Below are 23568 nucleotides of genomic sequence, written 5' to 3' on the forward strand. Positions count from 1 at the left end.
GTCTACAGCAGACACCTCAAGGTGCTGAAGCAGTACCATCACTGCCTGTGCAAGATCCTGCAAATCCACTGGGAAGAAAGATTCACCAACACCAATGTCCTTGACCAGGCCAACATCCCCATCATCGTGACACTGCCCACCTTTGGTTTTGATGGGCTGGGCAGGTCGTCTGCATCACTGACATGTGACTCCCCAAGCAGATGTTCTACTCCCAGCTTTGAAATAACAGGTGAACCCCAGCTGGACGGAGGAAGTGCATCAGTGATACCCTCAAGGCCTCACTGGCGAAGTGTAGTATTCCTACAGATACCTGGGAATCACTGGCCCAAGACTGTCCAAAGTGGAGGAGGAGCATCTGGGTAGGTATCAAGCACCTCAAGACGTGCCATTGGAAAGAAGCAGATGCCAGGCGAAACCAACATAAGGATTGTGCTGCTATACCAGTGTCTGACCCACCCCTTCCCATGACCATCTGCTGCCCCAGGTGTAATAGAGCCTGCAGAAGCTGCATTAGTCTGTACAGCCACCAATGGACTTTTCCTCAGAGTGGAAGAGAGACATCCTTCTTGGCGAGGAACCACCAATGATGATGATGTCCAAAATTTATCTCAACAAAAGGACCAAATGTTAAGTTATTATATTAGCTAATGACACAAAGATAGGAAAGTAAATTATGAAGAGCTTATAATGAGTATTCAAAGGGACATAGATAGATTTGATTAGTGGACAAAAGTTAGGCAACTGGAGTCATGATATTGGGTAATGTGAATTTGTCCACTTTGACTGAAATAATAAAAAGTAAAATATTGCTTAAATTGAGAGAAATTGCAGAACTTGATGCTTCAGAGGAAAAAAATCACAAAAGGTTAGTGTCTGGTACAGCACATTGTTAGGAAATCAAATGTTGTCATTGATTGCCAGTGAAATTAACAGAGCATTAGATCATATTTTGAGTAATGTGTACAGTTTAGTTCTCCTTTAAGAAAGGGCATAATTGCATGTATTAGGAACGGTTCATCAAAGATTCATTTGACTGTTTTATGGACTGTAGGGCTGCCTGATGAAGAAAGATTACACCGGTTGGACTGTAGTGAGTGCTAGTCTTGTCAAACTTCTAAGTTCTTAAGGGAACTTCACAATGTAGATGCTGAAAGAATATTTGCCCTTGTGGGAGAGACTAGAAATAGAGGACACATTTTTAAATGGAAAATTGAGTTTCTCATTTAAGTTGGAGGTGAGAATTTTATTTCCTGCAGAGAATTGAAAGTCTGTGGAACTAGAAAAGGAGTCAAAAGGTATTGGGAATAGGCAGGAAAGTGGAGTTGAGACTATAATCAGAGCTGCCATGACCTTATTGAATAGCAGAGCACACTCAAATGACATACTTTAGATATTAATTCCTCTGTTCATACACATACTGCTCAATGAATATATCAAAACAAATTACTTGGTCATTGTCATCCTGCTGTTTGTGGGAGTTTGCTGAGTGCAAATTGACTGTGTACATTCTATTCAGAAAGCAATTAATTGGTTTAAAATGCTTTGAAGCATCTGGAGGTCATGAATACATGCAAGTTTTTCTTTATTTCTATGTCTGTATGTATGAAGCCCAGGATTCTGTGTACCTCATTAACTTTCAGAATTTGCGCACCCTACACACCATCAGGTCCCTCTGCTCCTCCTGTAATTTTAGAATTAGAATTGTATCCTTTATCGTAGAGTCACAGATTCATAGAGATGTACAGCACAAAAACAGACCCTTCGTCCAACCTGTCCATGCCGACCAGATATCCCAACCAATCTAGTCCCACCTGCCAGCGCCTGGCCCATATCCCTCTAAACTCTTCCTAATAATATACCCATCAAAATGCCTCTTAAATCCTCTGGCAGCTCATTCCATACACGTACCACCCTCTGCATGAAAACGTTGCCCCTTAGGTCTCTTTTATATCTTTCCCCTCTCACCCTAATTCTGTGCCCTCTAGTTCTGGACTCCGCGACACCAGGGAAAAGGCTTTGTGTATTTATCCAATCCATGCCCCTCATAATTTTGTAAACCTCATTAAGGTCACCCCTCAGCCTCCGCGCTGCAGGGAAAACAGCACTAGCCTGTTCAGCCTCTCCCTATAGCTCAAATCCTCCAACCCTGGCAACATCCTTGTAAATCTTTTCTGAACCCTTTCAAGTTTCACAACACCTTCCTGATAGGAAGGAGATCAGAACTGCACGCAATATTCCAACAGTGGCCTAACCAATATCCTGTACAGCCGCAACATGACGTCCCAATTCTTGTACTCAATGCTCTGACCAATAAAGGAAAGCATACCAAATGCGTTCTTCATTATCCTATCTATCTGCAACTCCACTTTCATGGAGCTATGAACCTGCATTCCAAGGTCTTTTTGTTCAGCAACACTCCCTAGGAACTTACCATTAAGTCTATAAGTCCTGCTAAGATTTGCTTTCCCAAAATGCAGCACCTCACATTTATCTGAATTAAACTCCATCTGCCACTTCTCAGCCCATTGGCCCATCTGGTCAAGATCCAGTTGTAATCTGAGGTAACCCTCTTCGCTGTCCACTACATCTCCAATTTTTGTGTCATCTGCAAACTTACTAACTGTACCTCTTATGCTCGCATCCAAATCATTTATGTAAATGGCAAAAAGTAGAGGACCTAGCACCGATCCTTGTGGCACTCCACTGGTCACAGGCCTCCAGTTTGAAAAACAATCCTCCACCACTACCCTCTGTCTTCTACCTTTGAGCCAGTTCTGTATCCAAATGGCTAGTTCTCCCTGTATTCCGTGAGATCTAACCTTGCTAATCAGTCTCCCATGGGGAACCTTGTTGAACGCCTTGCTGAAGTCCATATAGATCACATCTAGCGCTCTGCCTTCATCAATCCTCTTTGTTACTTCCTCAAAAATTTCAGTCAAGTTTGTGAGACATGATTTCCCACGCACAAAGCCATGTTGGCTATCCCTAATCAGTCCTTTCCTTTCTAAATACATGTACATCCTGTCCCTTAGGATTCCCTCCAACAACTTGCCCACCACCAACATCAGGCTCACTGTACCACTTCACAATTGTTCATATTAAATTGCATCTGCCAAATTTCAGACCATTCCAACATCCCGTTCGTATTCTCTATGACAGTCCCTTTTGTTTTCAACATAGAAGTATTGTGAAAAATATTAGATACAGTGAAGTTATTTCAAAGCTCCAAGATCATTTTAACTTTTCAAACAATGTAGTCAATCTCAAGATCTGTTATCAGTATATTTTAATCACACATCTAATTTTAGTAAATGTAAATTATATATTCCATGACAGTATGAAATAATTTAAACGTCATAAAAGTACTGTTCTCAGAGCATCTTATGTAATTTTGAAATGCTTTCTAATTATTACCATTAGCTCCAACAGGAAAGGAGTCCTCATTCAAATGTGCTACATGCTGTGGAAGGATTTGCCCTTGTTTTACTTTGTAGCTGTCAGATTGCAACACGAAAGTTGGCTGTTTCTATCCTGAAGGAAGTTCGTGCTTTGTTTTCTGCTTTAGGACAATCTGAGGTATGGAGTCTCTTTTCCCCCTCTGTAATTAAAAACTACATTTTAGACATTATGAATATATGATAATCAAGACTATTGTACACTTCTGCATCTACATGGTTAGATGTAATTCAGAATTGGTAATTTACAAACGTGATGGCTCCAACATTCCTGCAATTGAGAGGGAGGTGCAAAAGACCCAAGTTGGGAAGGGGGTTGAAATTTGTAGTTGAAATATGAACCTCGTTCCACTGGGTTTATTCCCATGTTCTGAATGTTCTGCAATTTAACTGTACAAGGAACATATGCTAAAAGTGAATCATTTCCTTTTATTATGAATAGCAGTAAAGCTCAGAACTGGTCACTGAATAAAAAAGCAAGATACATGCAGAAGTTTCTGATCTCACCATTTGTCAGATGCCTAGGAACTTCCATCATTAGTATGAGACTGGTTCCTTTAACCCATTCTGTCATTCCTAATCCACATTAGATTGTCTACCCAATGGTAAGAAGGTCCAGTTCATCCCAGTTTTGGTGGAACAAGCTCAAGGAATATCAACGACCTGCATTCTCTCTCTCTCTCTCTCTCTCTCTCTCTCTCTCTCTCTCTCTCTCTCCACCCTCACCACTGCCCAACGTCAACTGTAGGATTTGCACTAACATTACCATGGCAGCTCCAAATGAATGATCAGAAAAAGGAAGAAAGCACATTTTTATGTAAAGTAAAATATATTCAGAATTTTAAAAAAAACATTTGTCCCTGGATATGGCATGGTTCAATATGCATATATCCACTGATATAATTATTCTTTCAACAATAGGATGATGATAGACCAATGATTGAAGTTATGGATCAATTGAGTTCATCAATTCTGGAGAGTTTTATTCATGTGGCAGCTTCAGATTCAGTAAGTACAAATAAACTACTTTGTGGTGAATCTAAGATTCAATAGGTGCTTTCCAAAGCATAAAATCTTCAGACATTACTTGAAGTCAGATAGTACTGGGTTGGTTTTAAGTTGCAATTTGGCAGGGCACACAATCCACTTACTGTCCGTGCCAATGCAGGACCTGCAATGGAAAACATTCCTCAAGGAGTCATAAAGCAATGAGGACTGGCAGTTATGTAGAATAATCAAATTAAGTTGACTAATATTAATGACTAATTAAGAAGAGTAAAATAGGTAATAGGAAGTCACCACTTTCGCAGCAAGAGATTGACATAAAACTTTTATGTGCAAAGTTTAGTGGATTGTTAAAAATCAAACAAATCTTTTCAGAAATAATTGAAGTAGAAGCATTAGAGGCTCAAAATGGCAGTTTTAAAATTTTCATGTCAATCTCTAATATGAAGATTATGGATAAAATCCAGATCATATCAAATTAACTCAGGAGACTGAGGGAATAATACTACACACCCAGTAAAGACAGTATCACCAACCTTCTCATTACAATTTCAGCTTTCATTTTCCAGTAGTACACCTTTTGCAATCTTAGAATTGATTCTGATGATACATCGAGATGTTTCTGAAGTTTCAACTGCTTTTTTTATACGAAAAATCTATTTTGGGTACTATTAAGCATAAATTATTAATAGTAATTCCACACTGTACCATGTGCTTCACAGATAAATTGTTTGTTTATTCCACAATCAATTGTCTCATTCATTACTTCTTTCCTGCACTTTCACCCTCAGTTGCTTTAACATAAAATTCAGCTCACCCATTTACTGCTGTGCTGGCTGATCTCTCAGCACATCTCTGCTTCGCTCATGTCCTTCTCAGACTGTTCTTAAAACCTAGCCTTTTGACCAAGTTTTTGGTCACTCTCGCTAATCTCTCTTTATCCTTTTTTGGATTATGTCTCTATGAAGTACTATTTTTCTGTGCTAACAGTAATGTATGAATACAGGTTATATAATAAGCCTGGAGATCTCATTACTGTTTAGTTTTTAAACAGAAATAACATTTAATTATCTTAATTATCTTATCTAAAGTAGAAGACTCAGTGAAGTATAGTCCCCAAAATTATTGACCTTGGAACAAAAAATAACTCTTCAGAGGGAGGGAAGCCAGAGAGTGGGCTTGTCACTCCATTTTTAAAAAAAAAAGATTATGCCAGGTGATCGTGTTTAAGATTCATTTGCAACTAGCCCTGCTCCACTTCAAGGCAATGTCCACTTCTGAAATAAATATTTTGCTGAATGCAAAGCGACTTTAACAATGACTTTGGATAATTGTTATTTTTTATTTTGTACAGACTGCCTTAGCCTTTGGACACAATGGAGATTTACAGTGGCTGGTAGAATGGAATGCAATTTTGGTTAATAGCCATTATGATGTAAAGAGTCCTTCTCATGTCTGGATATTTGCACAGTCAGTGAAAGATCCTTGGGTTCTGTGCCTCTTCAGCTTCCTCAGACTGGAGAATCTTCTAAAGCACTGCCCTACTGCACTTAGTTACGCTTGGCCATATGCCTTTACCAGATTGCAGCTGTTGATGCCACACATTGATCCTAAGTAAGCAATATTGAATATACTGGTTTAGTTTTTAAAGCTGTGTGAAACCACGCAAACAATTATTCTGTTGTGAAACCTTCTCTCTAGTGCTATATTTAAAATTGTCACTATGTAATTTGGAACAAATCAAATCTGATTGAGCCTCTTAGTATAATGTTACTGTGCATCGCTGGTGGAGGGAGTGAATGTTTGTGGATATGGTGCCAATTAAGTGGGCCATTTTGTCATGGATGCTATCAAGTTTCTGGAGTGTTGTTGGAGCTGCATTCATCAGGCAAATGAGGAGTATTCACACATAACTTGTAGATGTAACTGGGCTGGTACACTAACATGGTCTTGGGATTTTTGTTCTGGCAGAATGTTTGTGTTAGGACAGTGCAGCATTCCGTGACCTGATTGGTGCAGTCTTGGAGCTGCCTCTACCACTCACCAGTGCAGTGCTTCTCAGCAGCTCACTCTAGCTTTCAACTCTCTCACATGCCACTTCCTTTCCTGACTCTCCAGTTGAAAGCCTCTTTTGTTCCTTTGCTGCCTTTATCTCTCTACTCTTGCTGACAGGGAGAATTTGTGAAAGGGAAGCAGTAGAAGTGGCAAATGGTAGAAGTGACTAGTGAGGGAGAGGTTGTGTGTGTGAAGGAATGAGAGAAGGAAGCAATGAGAAATGAGGCAGGCAGATGGGAGAAAGAGATGAGAGCAAAAGAGAGTCAGCAAGTGAAAGTTGTGGACTGAGAGAGGGTTGGCAAATAGGGGATGAAAGGAAGAGAGTCATGGAGCAGCAGAAATAGCCAGAGAAACACAAAATGAATTGGATAGAGCTGGGAGCAGTGAAAGAGAGAGAGGCAAGCAGGGCAGAGTTAAGGAACGGGAGATGAGGCTAGTGGTAGGTAAGTAAAAAAAGTTAGTGTATTTCTCATATTTTTAAATGTGTTTCATTTTGAAAGTTCATCGGCCAATATAGGAATTGATAAATGTGCAGTATTTCAACTTATTGAATATAATGCTTCACCATTTTTGAATGAGAAAAATCATACAGAATGTAAATGCGACAGTTGATTGTAATGCAGAAATATGTTTCACTTAAGCTAATTCACATAAAGTTGTGTTTTTCAGGTATGTACCTGCAACATTAAGTGAGGAATTGTTAATTCAAAAAGAATAATAATAAATGGACATTTTCAGTGTAATGATTTTGCCACTCAAAGAAAATGTTTAACAGGAAATAAAAGACAGCTGTGATGATAATGTTTGGCAGAAATGAGCAGGGAGTTTGAGGGAGCTCATGTGCACCATAAATATAGATATAAATCTGCTGAGCTAAGTTATTTAAATTCTGTGTATTTTGGGTATTGCTTATGAAAGGCACACTCTTGCAATTTATCCTGGTGGATGCACCATGAAGATCTTCGACAAAGTATGTATTTTTCCAGCTATACTCCAGTTCATATTGCCAAGTGATTATTCCTGTATAATCTGTGCATGCGTCTACCTGATAAAAAGTGGTTAAGATCAACAATTTCAGATTTCTGTTCTGTTATTTTGCAGTAGTCCTATGTACACAAAAAAAGTGAGCACCGTTAGTGGTGGAGACAATTATGTGACTCTTTGGAGAAACTACCTTATTCTTTGCTTTGGAGTTGCGAAACCCAGTATCATGAGCCCTGGTCACCTGAGAGCTTCAACTCCAGAAATTATGGCTACAACTCCTGATGGTAGCTATAGCTATGATAACAAGGTACCAATTTTTTTCTGTGACCTGAATGTAAATTTAATGCTTTACAGCTGAGTATTGTTCTACATCAAAATTAAAAGTCTTGAGATTAATGACCAGAACACTATTAATTTTTAAGTGAGTTCAGCGATTCCAACCATTGCCACGTTAAAACTCAAAAGGACATGAGAGAAATTTGATAGTCATTATTGATATTTGTAGACAGGGCGGGTATATAAAATATCTATCAACTTCCCTTCCATACCCAAGCTGTTCCCTACGACATGGTCAGCTGTTAAGGTTGGCTAACTTCCTTTCCTTTGCATCTACTGAGATTCTCAGTAAAGGGTCGTATACCAACTACTCTGCCTTAATGCAATGGTTTGAGAAAGTTAAAGAGATCAGCCGAAAGTTTTTTTTTGTCAACCTATTGCTAAAATGTAGCAAAAGGTTCCTGCTTTAGGGATGCCCTATGCCCTTCAGGGGAACCTCCACCCCCATGACTCTCCCTATCCCTCACCCCACCATGATGATATTCACAGCTGCATAGCTTAGAGGGAACAATGGTAGTCTGGTTCTTCTATGTTCTCCATTGTTAGATAACAGCAACCTTGAGTTCTAAACTCTGCAAATTGTAGAAGGAAAAGATGTCTGAATATTTTGTTACCTATATTGTGTAGTTTAGCAAATGTGTGACTGAAGGATAAAATGACTGGATCTGAATGTTAAATATTAGCTTTATAGTATCATGGATTTTAAACAATATAAATATGTTCGCTGCATTGCTGTATCTTTTGTGATGGTATGTCTGAAGGCTTTGGGTAAAAGGTAAATCATGATCACTGAGTTCTAGAATGTTGTTTAATGTGGTTTGAGGATGTCATTTTCATTAATAATGCACAGGTTATAGGAACGCCATCTGTAGCAGTGTTGTTAAAACAACTGGTTCCTTTGATGCGTGCTGAAAGCATAGAAATTACAGAATCACTGGTACTGGGATTTGGAAGGACAAATTCACTTGTGTTCAGGTACCTCAGTCATTTTTGGCTTGGCTTGCTAAAATATAGTTGTTCTAATAATGTCAGATCAAGTCTTGATCACTTTTGCAATTTTAATTATAGTCTTTTTTATATTTTATGTATATATATTATAGAACTATAGACTTCACTTATGGAATAATCATACATGTATTTCAAATGCTTTACTCTCCAACTTGTCATTTGAGTGCTCAATATGTTTTAAAGCAGGGAGCATGTCAGCATTTAAGAACAGAGTAAATAGGTGATTCAAGGAAAGGAATGTAAAGAGATCTGGGATCAAGATGTGGTAAAATTGGCTCACATCTGCACTTCTGCCAAATACTGTGCTACAATTTTTATCTTGGAGCAAGTCAAGGATTACATACCACTTTCTAAAGAAATGACTACAGCTATGAACTTCCCAAGGAGAAGCAAGTGATTCATCGATTTCAAAAATTGAAGGATTCCCCATCGTGCAGATTGCCATTGACTCTGAATTTGTAGTATATAAACTGCACTACTCAAACCAAAGGGGATTCCATGCCCTCTTGTGCAGCTAAAGTGTAACTTAAAGTCACTATAGTCCCATTCTCTTGTGGACCTTTCCTAGCAGTGCAGTCACTCTGACCTAATCTTGCCAATCTTCTTGCTCTACTGTTGAAGCTGTGGATTCTGCTAGAAGATAAGCTATCATCACCTGATTGTCCTCCAAAATGTTCATTCTCTTGTGAAAAAGGCCCTTGCCATGCAGGAGTATACGCCATCATGACTGTGGTCAAAATCTTATGGAGGACCTTCTATTCACATTTGGAGCGTTCTGAGAGGAGCCCCATCGAAGGGACACTTGTACTTCCTGACTGACCTGAGATGAATGAGTATGACAGAAAATTCAGGCACTTTGGTCTCTTCTCGCTTTACCACTGCTGCAGAATGATCATGGATGAAGCAATGGTATGCCAACCTGTGTGCAATTTCAGTATCCTCTGAGTGATTTGCAGCATCTGGTTCTCTGAAGGTCACCAGCCCTTGATGGAGGAATACATGGACAGAACCCAGGCCCTAGGTAGACTCCATTTTATGCATATGGGCACCTCTGCCAGATGTTCCCGACTCCTCACTGCATCTGCAGTGGATGCTGTGCTGCCAATGATTGAAGAGACATGTTATCAATCTAAGGCAAAAAGCACTTAGTCTTCCATAGTCTTCTGACTGCCAGTAACTACAGCTATCACAGCCTCTGTCAGCTGGTTGATCACACTTTTGCCAGTTTTTGACCCAGGATTTACAAGCACATACCCACCTAAATGAGAGTATCTGTAGCACGGTGGAGAAGTAATGTAATTCTATACACTCTGATGATCCCACATCAACCTAACGTGGGTGGCTGGCCACCAGTCTCAGCAGCTGTGCTTCCTTTTGAATGACCATGACCTGTATTGGAGAAGATAAACATTGAGAAATTGAAACCTTCCCATCTTCTCATCCCAAATATGTCTGATGTAGAGCTCCATCTATCCATGGGGTGAGTGGGTGGTGAGCTGGTAGTGTTATTGTGTCCCTGGAGTTGATTGGTCACTTTTACATCAGCAATCACCCACTAGATGCACCATTTCTTAAGCCATCTTTTCCATCAAGATCAAGATATTCAGATAGGACTTTTTTACTTATGACTGTTTGTTTCTAATTTCCCTGAAATCGAAAGAGAGCATAGTTTGTTTCCCCACAAAGGCGAGCAATATTAATTCCCGGACCCACTTTCTATTAGAAGACTCACTTTGTAAACTACGTTTGGTCTCAAACACCTATTGAACCCATTTTGTTTGTTTTTATGTTTCTAGCTGTCCCTCAGACTCTGTTTTCCTTCATATTAATATTTTAGTCATTTTTTAATATTCTATCTAATCATCTGACCTACCATTTATTATTTGATATAATTACATTTTTTTGAGTTTGGTACTATCCTTACTTTTTGATTTTTAATAACAGATGATCAGTCCTCCTTTTGGAATTTTTCTGTATTGTTTGAATGCATCTATTCTGTGTATCCTGAATATCCCCTTAAACACTGATTACTGCATCTCTGTTGACCACTCCCTTGCTAAGTCTCTTTAGTAGGTCAGCTTTCAATCCTTTATAATTGCCCTCATTTAAGTTACAAAGCTGTGTCTCTCTTGTCATTTTGAATGTAAATTTCAATGATATTATAGTTGCTGCTGCATGGGGATGTCATTATTTGAGGTATGAATTAACTCATGCCATTGCATAATACCAGGTCTCATGTAGCTAGCTCTCTGGCTGGCTCTAGAATGTGCTGTTCAGGAAACTATTTGAAAAACATTGAACAACTCTTAATAGAATCATAGGAAAATCTAAGAATATTCTGCCTGTTCAATCCAACAACTTTTAATCTGTTTGTGGAATGTGCATGTCACCATCCCGAGCTGCACTCGAGAAGTTTGCTTTCCAGAAGTGCTGCAGTCCTTGGAGTGTAGAGACATCCACAATGGTTATATAGGGAGCTCCAGGGAACTCTGACCAAACAATGAAGAAATGGTGATATATTTTCAAGTCAGGATGGTATATGGCTTGCTAGGAAATTTGCATGTGATATCATTCCTATGCATCTGCTGCCCTTGGCCTTCCAGAAGGTCGAGATTGAAGGTTTGGGGGGGACTGTCAAAGAAGGTTTGATAAATTACTGCAGTGTATCTTGTAAGTGGTACAGACTGTTGCCACTTTGTGTTGGTGAAAGGAGTGAATGTTGAAAGTGATGGATGCAAGATGTTTTTGTCTTGGAGATTGTCAAGCTTTTTCAGTGTTATTGAGCTTCACTCATCCAGCCAAGTGGAGAATATTCCATTCACTCCTGACTTATCCACTTTAGTTGGTAGATTGGCATTAGGGAGACAAAAGTTGAGTTACTTGCCACAGAATTCCTAGCCTCAAACTTGCTCTTGTAAGCACTGTATTTAGTCCACTTTCTTTACTGATCAATAGAAACCTCCAGAATGTTAATAGTGGGGTTTCAACAAAGGTAATTCCATTAAATACCAAAAGGGAATGGGTAGATCCTCTCTAACCTCGGAAATGTTTATTTCCTGGCATTTGTGTGGCACAAATTTTATTTGCCACTAATCAACCATGTCTTGCTGCATATGGACCCGAGTTTCTTCAGTATCTGAGGAGTCATGAATAGTGCTAAACATGTTATAATCATCAATGGACATCCTACTTCTGACCTCATGATGGAGGTAACATCTTTGATGAAGCAGCTGAAAATGATTGGGGCTAAGACACTACCATGAGGGGCTCCTGCAGTGATGTCATGGGAGTGAAATAACTAACGTCCAGCAACCACAACTGTTCTCCTTTGTAGTAGGTATAACATTTATTGTAGTAGGTATGACTTCTTACCTTTGTTATTTATTACTTATATCCTCTTCATACTAGTTTTCTGAACTTTGATCATTCACTTCCCTTGAGCTAATACCATTGTTTGACAGAGCTAGCCCTCCCTATCTTTTCCTAGTTTTCTGACTTTCCCAAAATTTTGGATGTCATTCTACAGCAGCCTGTGTTGGGTAATGAGATCATATGTATTTCTATTCACACAATCAGAATCCTTTTATTCATTTATGGGATATGGGCATCATTGGTTGGGCCAATATTTGCTGCCCACCTCTAGTTGCCTTAGTTCATGTGTTTTGTTGTGAATGTTACATGTATTCAGATACGGAGTCTATAGTTTTGTTCTTTTATTATTTATCATAACTTCTAGCATTATGTTAATCTATTCCTAGATCTGTACTCTATTAGTTCTTGTCAAAATCTGGGTATCATAAACCATATTGAAACATTTCTCATTTGCCTTGCCTCTACTCTTTGATTTACCACATCATTCCAAATTTGATGCCTTGCCCTCTCTACTTCCCTCATCATGTAGCTCTCTACAATACTGGCCCTACTACTTAACAAGCATAGACTGTCTTACTGGTGAAGTTGCCATTTCCTCCAGTATTGCTGCCAATGTATAGAACATAGAACAGTACAGCATAGAACAGGCCCTTCAGCCCACGGTGTTGTGCCGACCATTGATCCTCATGTATGCACCCTCAAATTTCTGTGACCATATGCATGTCTAGTAGTCTCTTAAATGTCCCCATGATCTTGCTTCCACAACTGCTGCTGGCAACGCATTCCATGCTGTCATAACTCTCTGTGTAAAGAACCCGCCTCTGACGTCCCCTCTATACTTTCCTCCAACCAGCTTAAAACTATGACCCCTCGTGTTAGTCATTTCAGCCCTGGGAAATAGTCTCTGGCTATCAACTCTATCTATGCCTCTCATTATCTTGTATACCTCAATTAGGTCCCCTCTCCTCGTCCTTTTCTCCATTGAAAAAAGTCCAAGCTCAGTCAACATCTCTTCATAAGATAAACCCTCCAGTCCAGGCAGCATCCTGATAAACCTCCTCTGAACCCTCTCCAAAGCATCCACATCTTTCCTATAATAGGGTGACCAGAACTAGACGCAGTATTCCAAGTGTGGTCTAACCAAGGTTTTATAGAGCTGCAACAAGATCTCACGACTCTTAAACTCAATCCCCCGTTAATGAAAGCCAAAACCCCATATGCTTTCTTAACAACCCTGTCCACTTGGGTGGCCATTTTAAGGAATCTATGTACCTGCACACCAAGATCCCTCTGTTCCTCCACACAGCCAAGAATCCTATCCTTAATCCTGTACTCAGCTTTCAAATTCGACTTTCCAAAATGCATCACCTCACATTTATCCAAGTTGAATTCCATCTGCCACCTCTCAACTCATCTCTGCATCCTGTCAATGTCCTGCTACAGCCTACAACAGTCTTCTATACTGTCAATGACCCCTCCAACCTTTGTGTCATCTGCAAACTTGCTGACCCACACTTCAATCCCCTCATCCAAGTCATTAATAAAAATTACAAACGTTAGAGGCCCAAGGACAGAGCCCTGTAGTACACCACTCACCACAGACTTCCAGGCAGAATATTTTCCTTCTACTACCACTCACTGTCTTCTGTCGGCCAGCCAATTCTGTATCCAGACAGCTAAGTTCCCCTGTGTCCCATTCCTCCTGACCTTTCTGAATGAGCCTACCATGGGGAACCTTATCAAATGCCTTGCTGAAGTCCATATACACCACATCCACAGCTCGACCCTCATCAATGTTTCTAGTCACATCCTCAAAGAACTCAATAAGGTTTGTGAGGCATGACCTGCCCCTCTCAAAGCCGTGTTGACTGCATTTAATCAAGCCATGGTCTTCCAGATGTCATAAATTCTATCCCTCAGAAGCCTTTCTAATACCTTGCAGACCACAGATGTGAGACTTTACTGGTCTGTAATTGCTGGGGATTTCCCTATTTCCTTTCTTGAAGAGAGGAATTACATTTGCCTCTCTCCAGTCCTCAGGTACGACTCCAGTGGAGAGCGAGGATGCAAAGATCTTCGCAAGTGGCAAGGCAATTGCATTTCTCGGTTCCCAAAGCAGCCGAGGCCAAATCTGGTCCGGGCCTGGCGACTTGTCAATCTTAATGTTTGACAAAATTTTCAGCACATCAGCTTCCTCTATCTCTATCCATTCCAGCATGCACACCTGCTCTTCAAAGGTTTCATTCACTACAAAGTTTGTTTCTTTCATAAAGACAGAAGCAAAAATCTCATTTAGGGCTTTCCCTACCTCCTCAGACTCCCCACACAAATTCCCTGTGCTATCCCTGATCGGCCCTACTCTTTCTTTGACCATTCTCTTATTCCTCACATAAGTGTAAAATGCCTTTGTGTTCTCCCTAATCCGTTCTGCCAAGCCTTTCTCGTGCCCCCTCCTGGCTCTCCTCAGACCATTTTTGAGCTCCTTCCTCGCCTGCCTGTAATCCTCTAGAGCTGAGCTTGACCCTAGCTTCCTCTACCTTATGTAAGCTACCTTTTTCCTTTTGACGAGAAGCTCCACCGCTCTCGTCATCCAAGGTTCCTTTATCTTACCACTTCTTTTCTGTCTCAGAGGGACATATTTATTCATCACTTGCAACAACTGTTCCTTAAACAGTCTCCACATGTCTCTAGTGCCTTTACCATGGAACAATTGCTCCCAATCCATGCTTCCTAACTCATGTCTAATCGCATCATAGTTTCCTCTTCCTCAATTAAATATCCTCCCATTTTGCCTAATCCTCTCCTTCTCCATAGCTATGTAGAATGTGAGGCAGTTGTGGTCACTATCACCAAAATGCTCTCTCACCACAAGATCTGATACCTGCCCCGGCTCGTTTCCGAGAACCAAGTCTAGAATGGCCTCTCCCCTCGTCGGCCTGTCAACGTACTGAGTTAGGAAACCCTCCTGAACACGCCTTACAAAAACAGCTCCATTCAAATCTTCGGGGTTCCAATCAATATTGGGAAAGTTAAAGTCACCCATTACAACAACCCTACTACGTCCACACTTTGCCAAAATCTGCCAACCTTTGCTTTCTTCAATCTTCCTGCTGCTATTGGGGGGCCTGTAGTAAACCCCTAACTAGGTGACTGCTCCCTTGCTGTTCCTAATTTCCACCCATACTGACTTGGTAGGCAGATCTCCCTCGACAATGGAAGCTTCTGTAGCTGTGATACCCTCTCTGATTAGAGTTTTTTTCCCCCTCCCTATTCTTTTTAAATGCTCTAAACCCTGGAACATCCAGCAATCATTCCTGCCCCTGAGAAACCCATGTTTCTGTTATGGCCACAACATCATAGCACCAGGTACTGATCCATGCTCTAAGTTCATCACTTTTATTCCTGATACTCCTTGCGTTAAAGCAAACACACTTTAACTGATCCCTTGGTTCCTTCCCAGGAAAATCCTTCCCACTACTAGTCTACCTCTTGCTATTGCCTCATCTGCATCAACTCTCACCTCCGGTATACAGCTCAGGTTCCCACCCCCCTGCCATACTAGTTTAAACCCTCTCGAACTACTCGAGCAAACCTTCCACCCAGGACATTGGTCCCCTTCCAGTTCAGATGCAACCCATCCTTCTTGTACAGGTCCCACCTTCCCCAGAAGGCATCCGAATTATCTGAAGCCCTCCCTCCTACACCAGCTGCGCAGCCACGTGTTAAGCTACGCCCACTCCCTGTTCCTCGCTTCACTATCTCGTGGCACCGGTAGTAAACAGAGCTTCCATCCTAACTCCCTGAAATCACTTTTAATATCCTCGATCCTTTTCCTGGCTATGTCATTAGTGCCAATATGTAACACGATTGCTGGCTGTTCGCCCTCCCCTTTTAGAACCTTATACACCCGATCGGAGATGTCCCGGACCCTGGCACCAAGGAGGCAACGTACTTCCGGAAATCCCGATCCTGACCACAAAATCTCCTGTCGATTCCCCTAACTATCGAGTCCCCTACCACGAGTACTTTTCTATTCTGCCCCCTTCTCTTCTTTGCCACAGTGTCAGGGTCAGTACCAGAGAACTGACTGCTATGGCTTTCCTCTGGTAGATCATCCCCCTATCTCAAACCAAAACGCACTTGTACCACACTACTCATTGAACCATGAATTAATTTCTCTCAACTTATTTTTCATATGCTAATTTTAACATGGCTCAGGTAATAATCACATGTTACTGCTTTTTGTGATTCTGCTTCTCAATTCAGCTCCTCATACTGACTACGTGCACTTTTTACTTTGTTCGGTCTATGTCAATGGTATTTATATGGACCACAATGACTGGATCTTCCTCCTCCCACTAAGTTCCTCTCCAACCATGAACAGATATTCTGAACACTAACACAGCTTTCTGGACTCTTGGTCTTTGCTGTGAAAACACAATCAATCCCCTCACCATACTGTCTTCTACTTTGGCCTCTTGTAACATAGTGCCATGGTCAGTTAACTCATCCATCCTGCATCCCTCGCTGTCATCCAGACAAGCTGAAAGTACCTCCAACCATGGGATAATTGTAAAGACTGAATCTCTGGTACTCTGGGCTCTGGGTCCTCTTTACTTTCTCACTTACAGTCACACCTTCCTTTTCCAGTGACACTGATTAAATCAGAAGTTTCCTTGCTGATGGACCTGAAAACCTTCTAATACACAGAATCCAAGTAACAATCTGTCTCCCTAACGTATTGTAATTAGTAGGTCAGCCTCAAACTCATAAACTCTGCGAAGTTGCTTGAGCTGCATTTTCACACTGCAAACGTGTTTGTCCTGGGTCACACTGGCATCCAGGATCAGCCACATTCTGCAATCACTGTACACTATTTGCCCTACTGTCTTTATTGTGTCTTTATTAAGTAATTAATTAGTTACATGATTAATTATTAAATTAATCTCTCTCACTACTAATTAAGTGTGCTAACTGAAACCTTAGAATCCAATAAGCGCTACCACTTGAAAATGAGATATATTCACTTGTTTCTTACTTTTTTTCTGCTATAGTCCCTCAGATAATTATCAGCTTGGTAATTACAATCTGAATAAAAACAAGTTGCGGTGGTTTCTTTTTCAACACTTTTACAGTCCCTATCAGTATTTACTTATCAACTAATTAGCTCATTACTTTTCTGTGATTGGACTGTTTGATTTTACTTCTCAAACCCAGTGTATTTGTCATCCTCTCTGCCACATGAATCACCTGTCAGTTCACTCCTCTCCCTGCAGGTAAGTAATGTAACTGTGTAATTCCTGCAGGTCAGTCTTGTCCCCGCAGTTAATTCTTCTGACTAGTCAGGTGGCAAGAGGGATCTTCTGCCTAGTTGTACAATAGGAGGAGCCTTCTGGAAAATATGGCAGTAAGACATTTTAAACCAAAACAGGAGTGAATGCAAGGCTAGTAGCCCTTTAAATGTGCCATCGGTACCTGCTGCTGAGTCAGCTAGTGCTGTCATCAGTATCTTATTTCCTATTATCTTCACTGGACTTATCTCCTGAGCTTAATTGCCAGCTATTTGTATGATCACTTTTGGCCTCCTCCATGATGCATAATCAGATGTGGCACTTTTTGTTCATTAATTAAATAAAGGTGTGAATCTAGCTTTTTAAAACCTAATTTTAAAGAGGTACGTCTCTGTTTCAACACTTGCCTTCTTTTAATAGAACAAACAATAACTTATCTGTTTATTTTCATTATTGCTGAAATATAGTTTTTTTTTCTCTTTTAATTCAGAGAGTTAGTTGAAGAACTACATCCTTTAATGAAGGAAGCTCTTGAACGCCGGCCAGAGGTTTGTTTTGAGACATTGCTTTCATATCTTATTGATTAGAGTCTAAGTTTCTGATAAATTTGAATTGTTTAAGCATTCTGAATATTATGAACTCATGTTTAATCAGATTGAATTTCATTCTTGAATTATTTCAGACATAATAGGGATAAATGTAGTATATGAAAATACAAGCTTAATCAGTATTTTGAACTTGAGAAATCTAAAAAATGAGGAGTGGGGTCAGGTGATAAATAATGGCTAGGTGCAGGTCAGCCTCTGATGCCCTGCTCTGCAGGGAGAGGAGTAGGTGAGCCTGGACTTCAATGGAGCTATTATTTGCTCTGAACTTCAGGCTCAGATTAGATTAGATTCCCTACAGTGTGGAAACAGGTCCTTCGGCCCAATAAGTCCACACCGACCCTCTGAAGAGCAACCCCACCCAGACCCATTCCCCTACATTTTACCCCCAACTAATCCATCTAACATTTTGGGCAATTTAGCATGGCCAATTCACTTAACCTGCACATCTTTGGACTGTGGGAGGAAACTGGAGCACCCACAGGAAACCCCTGCAGACACTGGGAGAATGTGCAAACTCCACACAGACAGTTGCCCGAGGTGGGAATTGATCCATGGTCCCTGCCGCTGAGGCAGCAGTGCTAACCACTGAGCCACCACGCCGTCCATTGTCTAGATGGCTAGTATGTGGTTCATAAGAATACCAAAAGTGAGAGCTCATTCAGATTTTCTTGGGACCATCCTGTTTGCCCTGTCATTGGGAAGGTAGGGCAACATAATGACAAACTACCACTGACAAGAATACAGTTCAGGATGAAGATCAGCAGACAATGAGCCAAGTTCCTGTCTTTAGTAAGAACACAGTGTGTTTATACTTCTTGACAGACACTGGAGTACCATTCATAATGCTACTGGTGAGGAAATAGAAAACTGCCAGAATGGTTGTGGCCCCAAAAATAGAGAGAATTTTAAAAAGAATTCAAAGTTTTGTATTGTGCAATTTCACTAAACAATTATTCTACTATAGATAGAATTACTGAAACCATTTAGATTATTTTTATTTAAATTTATTTGAATTTTAGACCCCAACATGAGACCAGTATATATTTAATGGCTGTTACTGTGATCATCATTCTAGCAAAATGTTTCATGGGCAGAAAAATCAAAGAGAACAGACTCAGCTGGGTGATGAATTAAATTCCATCCCCATAACTACCTGACTCTAAACCTTAGCACCTTTCTGCTAAGAGAGGAAGTTCAAATGTTTTCTTTGATTGCAGATAATAAATTAAATTGCAGAAGAACAGTTGTCTAGATGGCTAGTATGTGGTTAGCACTGCTGCCTCACAGCGCCTGTAGACCCGGGTTCAATTCCCGACTCAGGCGACTGACTGTGTGGAGTTTGCACGTTCTCCCCGTGTCTGCGTGGGTTTCCTCCGGGTGCTCCGGTTTCCTCCCACAGTCACAAAGATGTGCGGGTCAGGTGTATTGGCCAAGCTAAATTGCCCGTAGTGTTAGGTAAGGGGTAAATGTAGGGGTATGGGTGGGTTGCGCTTCGGCGGGTCGGTGTGGACTTGTTGGGCCGACGGGCCTGTTTCCACACTGTAAGTCTAATCTAAAAATAATACCAAAAGTGAGAGCTCATCCAGGTTTTCTTGGGACCATCCTGTTTGCCCTGTCATTGGGAAGGTAGGGCAAGGTAATGACAAACTACCACTGACAAGAATACAGTTCAGGATGAAGATCAGCAGACAATGAGCCAAGTTCCTGCCTTTAGCATGGTAATAAGGGGAACGATCATAAGCAGGGTGAGGGTAACAAGGATGAAAATGAAAGGTAGAAAAGTATAAAACAGAAGTGAAAGGGAGAGAAAGTAAGGGCTGGCAGCAAATTGGGACATGGTATGATAAGAAATATGTAAAAATGTCAACAAAAATGTATAGTGTTGTACTTGAACATACAGCACATCCATGAGAAAGTAGATGAGTTAACTCTGCAAATTGTTGTAAATAGGTGTGGTGTGATTTTGTTATGGAGACCTGGTTGCAGGGTTACCGAGGCTGGGAACTAAAGATCCAAGGGCATTCAGTCTTTAGGAAAATTAAAAAACACAGAAACTCTGCTAATCTTCCTACCAAAGTGCATCTCATATTTTTGGGCATTATATTCCATCTAGCAAGTGAATCAAAAATGAAAATGAGGTGGTGTGGTATTGTTAAAGAAAGATAAAATCAGTGCAGTAGCGAGAAAGGGTATTGGTATAGAAAATCTAGATATGGAATTGGTTTTGATGAAGCTAATAGGCAACAAGAGCAGAAAACATTATTGGGATTTGTCTACAGGCCTTCAAACATGTGTGGTGAGGTAGGCTAAGGCATTAAACAGAAAATTAAAGATGCTACAGTAATCAAATGATAAGTTTAATCCATAAATTGACTGGCCATACCACATGAGCAACAATACTGCGGCAGATCAGCGTGTGTATGGGATTTCATTTTAGATCAGTACAGCGAGAAATCAACTTGGAGGCAGATTATTCCTCCAAGATTTGGTTTTGTTCAATGAGAAAGAGTTGATCTCTTGTGAGAGATTCTTCAGGAAAATGTAATCGTTGCACAATAGAATTTTTCACTGGGGTAAAAAAAACTTGATTGAGTTTTTTGAAGAAGTAACAAAGAGGATTGATGAGGGCAGAGTGCTAGATGTGATCTATATGGACTTCAGTAAGGCGTTCGATAAGGTTTCCCATGGGAGACTGATTAACAAGATCTCATGGAATACTGGGAGAACTAGCCATTTGGATACAGAACTGGCTCAAAGGTAGAAGACAGAGGGTCGTGGTGGAGGGTTGTTTTTCAGACTGGAGGCCTGTGACCAGTGGAGTGCCACAAGGATCGGTGCTGGGTCCACTACTTTTTGTCATTTAAGTGAGTGATTTGGATACGAGCATTAGAGATACAGTGAGTAAGTTTGCAGATGACACCGAAATTGGAGGTGTAGTGGTCAGCAAAGAGGGTTACCTCAGATTACAACAGGATCTTGAGCAGATGGGCCAATGGGCTGAGAAGTGGCAGATGGAGATTAATTCAGATAAATGTGAGGTGCTGCATTTTGGGAAAGCAAATCTTAGCAGGACTTATACACTTAATGGTAAGGTCCTAGGGAGTGTTGCTGAACAAAGAGACCTTGGAGTGCAGGTTCATAGCTCCTTGAAAGTGGAGTCACAGGTAGAAGGCATTTGGTATGCTTTCCTTTATTGGTCAGAATATTGAGTATAGGAGTTGGGAGGTCATGTTGTGGCTGTACAGGACATTGGTTAGGCCACTCTTGGAATATTGCATGCAATTCTGGTCTCCTTCCTATCAGAAAGATGTTGTGAAACTTGAAAGGGTTCAGAAAAGATTTATAAGGATGTTGCTAGGGTTGGAGGATTTGAGCTATAGGGAGAGGCTGAACAGGCTGGGGCTGTTTTCCCTGGATCGTCAGAGGCTGAGGGGTGACCTTATAGATGTTTACAAAATTATGAGGGGCGTGGATAGGGTAAATAGACAATGTCTTTTTCTTGGGGTGGGGGCGTCCAGATCGAGAGGGCATAGGTTTAGAGTGAGAGGGGAAAGATATAAAAGAAACCTAAGGGGCAACTTTTTCACACAGAGGGTGTTATGGGTATGGAATGAACTGCCAGAGGAAGTGATGGAGGCTGGTACATTTAAGAAGCATTTGAATGGGTATATGAATAGGAAGGGTTTGGAGGGAAGGGTCAGTTTGGTAAAAACAATGACTGTAGATGCTGGAAACCAGAGTCGAGATTAGAGTAGTGCTGTATTCCTGATGAAAGGCTTTTGCCCGAAATGTCGATTCTACTGCTCCTCGGATGCTGCCTGAACTGCTGTGCCTTTCCAGCACTACTCTAATCTAGACCCCCCGAAGGGTCTGTTTCCATGCTGTACATCTCTAAAATGAAATACTTCAATAACAAACTGGGATCCTAAATCTAAACAAACAAAAAGTACAAAGGTATGAGGATGACTTGACTGTGATGCAACTGGGTAATATCATTAAACAGCATGACAGTGGAATAAGTATATTATCAATACAGTGTCCACTGGTTCCTTCAAAGCATTTAGGGGAAAATGGGCACAGCAGAGCTCGGGTGCCTTACCTTCCCCACCAATACCATTATGCCAATCCATCATTATAATTTAGTTGCTCCCATTCCTTGTTTCGTCCCTTTTTTGTTAGTGTTATACAGCCTCTAGTGGGAAGTGTTCATAATGTATTAATTTGTCTACTTGTTAGTTTGGTGGCTATATTAAAGAATAAAGAGCTAGTTTCCCATTTTTTTTGTTTTTTCCACACTACCCCAGGTGGTCAGTGTTTGCAGTTTGTTAAAGGGTCACTTGTTAATTTAGTGGTAGTGTAACTTATATTCAAAAAAAAGAGGTGGGTTAATTCCCAGTTGGTTTCTGGATAGGGAAATGGTCTAAAAGGGAAAGATGGAAACTGAAGCTAATATTAAACTATAGATTTACAAAATAAATTCTTGCAAACCCTTGCTGTATATTTTAACGTATATTAAAATTCAATATCAGTGCCTAAAACAAGGAGGATATAACGTACTTCAAGGCAATTTGAACAATTGAGTGAGCAAATGTATGGCAGATGCTGTATAATGAAGAAAAAATGTGAAGTTGTCAACTTCAGTAGGAAAAACAGAATGGCAGAGTATTATTTAAATGATAGTTTGGGAGCTGTTGATGTACAAAGGACCTTGATGTCACTGTACACTAGTCTCTGAAGGCAAGCAGACAGGAGCATCAAGCAATTCGGAAGATAAATTATATGATGGCCTTCATTGCAAGATTGTTTGAGTGCAGGACCAAAGAAGTCTGACTGCAGTCTTCGAGGCCTTGCTGAGACCACACCTGGAGAATTGTGTACAGTTTTGGTCTCTTTACCTAAGGAAAGATATACTTGTCATAGAGGGAGTGCAGTGAAGGTTTGTCATATGAGGAGAGATTGGGTTGATTGTGCCTTTCTTCATTGTAGTTTAAAATAATGAGAGGGGATTTTATTGACAGGCTTGGAAAGACTGGATGAAGGAGTGATGCTTCCCTTAGCCGGGAGGTCCAGACAAGGGGTCATGATGACAGATATGTCACAGCATTTCGGACTGAGATGAGAAATTTCTGTACTAAGAGGGTGATGAACCTATGGAATTTCCTACCAGAGAAGGATGCGGAGACCCCAAAGTCATGAGATATATTTGAGAAGAAATAGATAGCTTTCTAGAGGCTGAAGGAAGCAAGAGTGTTAGGAGAGTGTGGGAGTATGACACTAAGATAAAGTATCAGCCATGATAACATTGGATGGCAGAGCAGGCTGAATGGACTATTCACCTATTTTTGTTGTTTGCAATTTAATTACAACAAAATTGCTCATGTTACAATCACACCATGTGACACTACCCACTGTTCACCAATTGTCATTCATAAGTGAAAAAGTAATAACTCCTAA

General features: G+C 40.7%; 1 protein-coding gene across 8 annotated transcripts in view; it reads left to right on the forward strand.

Annotated features, from left to right (window-relative positions):
- The window catches only part of LOC132816485 (protein furry homolog), a 397881-nt gene that overhangs the window by 237298 nt on the left and 137015 nt on the right, over positions 1–23568 (forward strand). For all 8 annotated transcript variants that reach the window (XM_060826132.1, XM_060826128.1, XM_060826135.1 and 5 more), the window contains exons 19-24: positions 3421–3576; positions 4377–4463; positions 5815–6074; positions 7617–7806; positions 8686–8810; positions 17997–18054. In XM_060826132.1, the coding sequence (XP_060682115.1) occupies positions 3421–3576; positions 4377–4463; positions 5815–6074; positions 7617–7806; positions 8686–8810; positions 17997–18054 (876 nt within the window). The remainder of the gene's footprint in view (positions 1–3420; positions 3577–4376; positions 4464–5814; positions 6075–7616; positions 7807–8685; positions 8811–17996; positions 18055–23568) is intronic.

The sequence above is a fragment of the Hemiscyllium ocellatum genome, chromosome 6 (assembly GCF_020745735.1).
Source record: "Hemiscyllium ocellatum isolate sHemOce1 chromosome 6, sHemOce1.pat.X.cur, whole genome shotgun sequence".
Classification (NCBI taxonomy): domain Eukaryota; kingdom Metazoa; phylum Chordata; class Chondrichthyes; order Orectolobiformes; family Hemiscylliidae; genus Hemiscyllium; species Hemiscyllium ocellatum.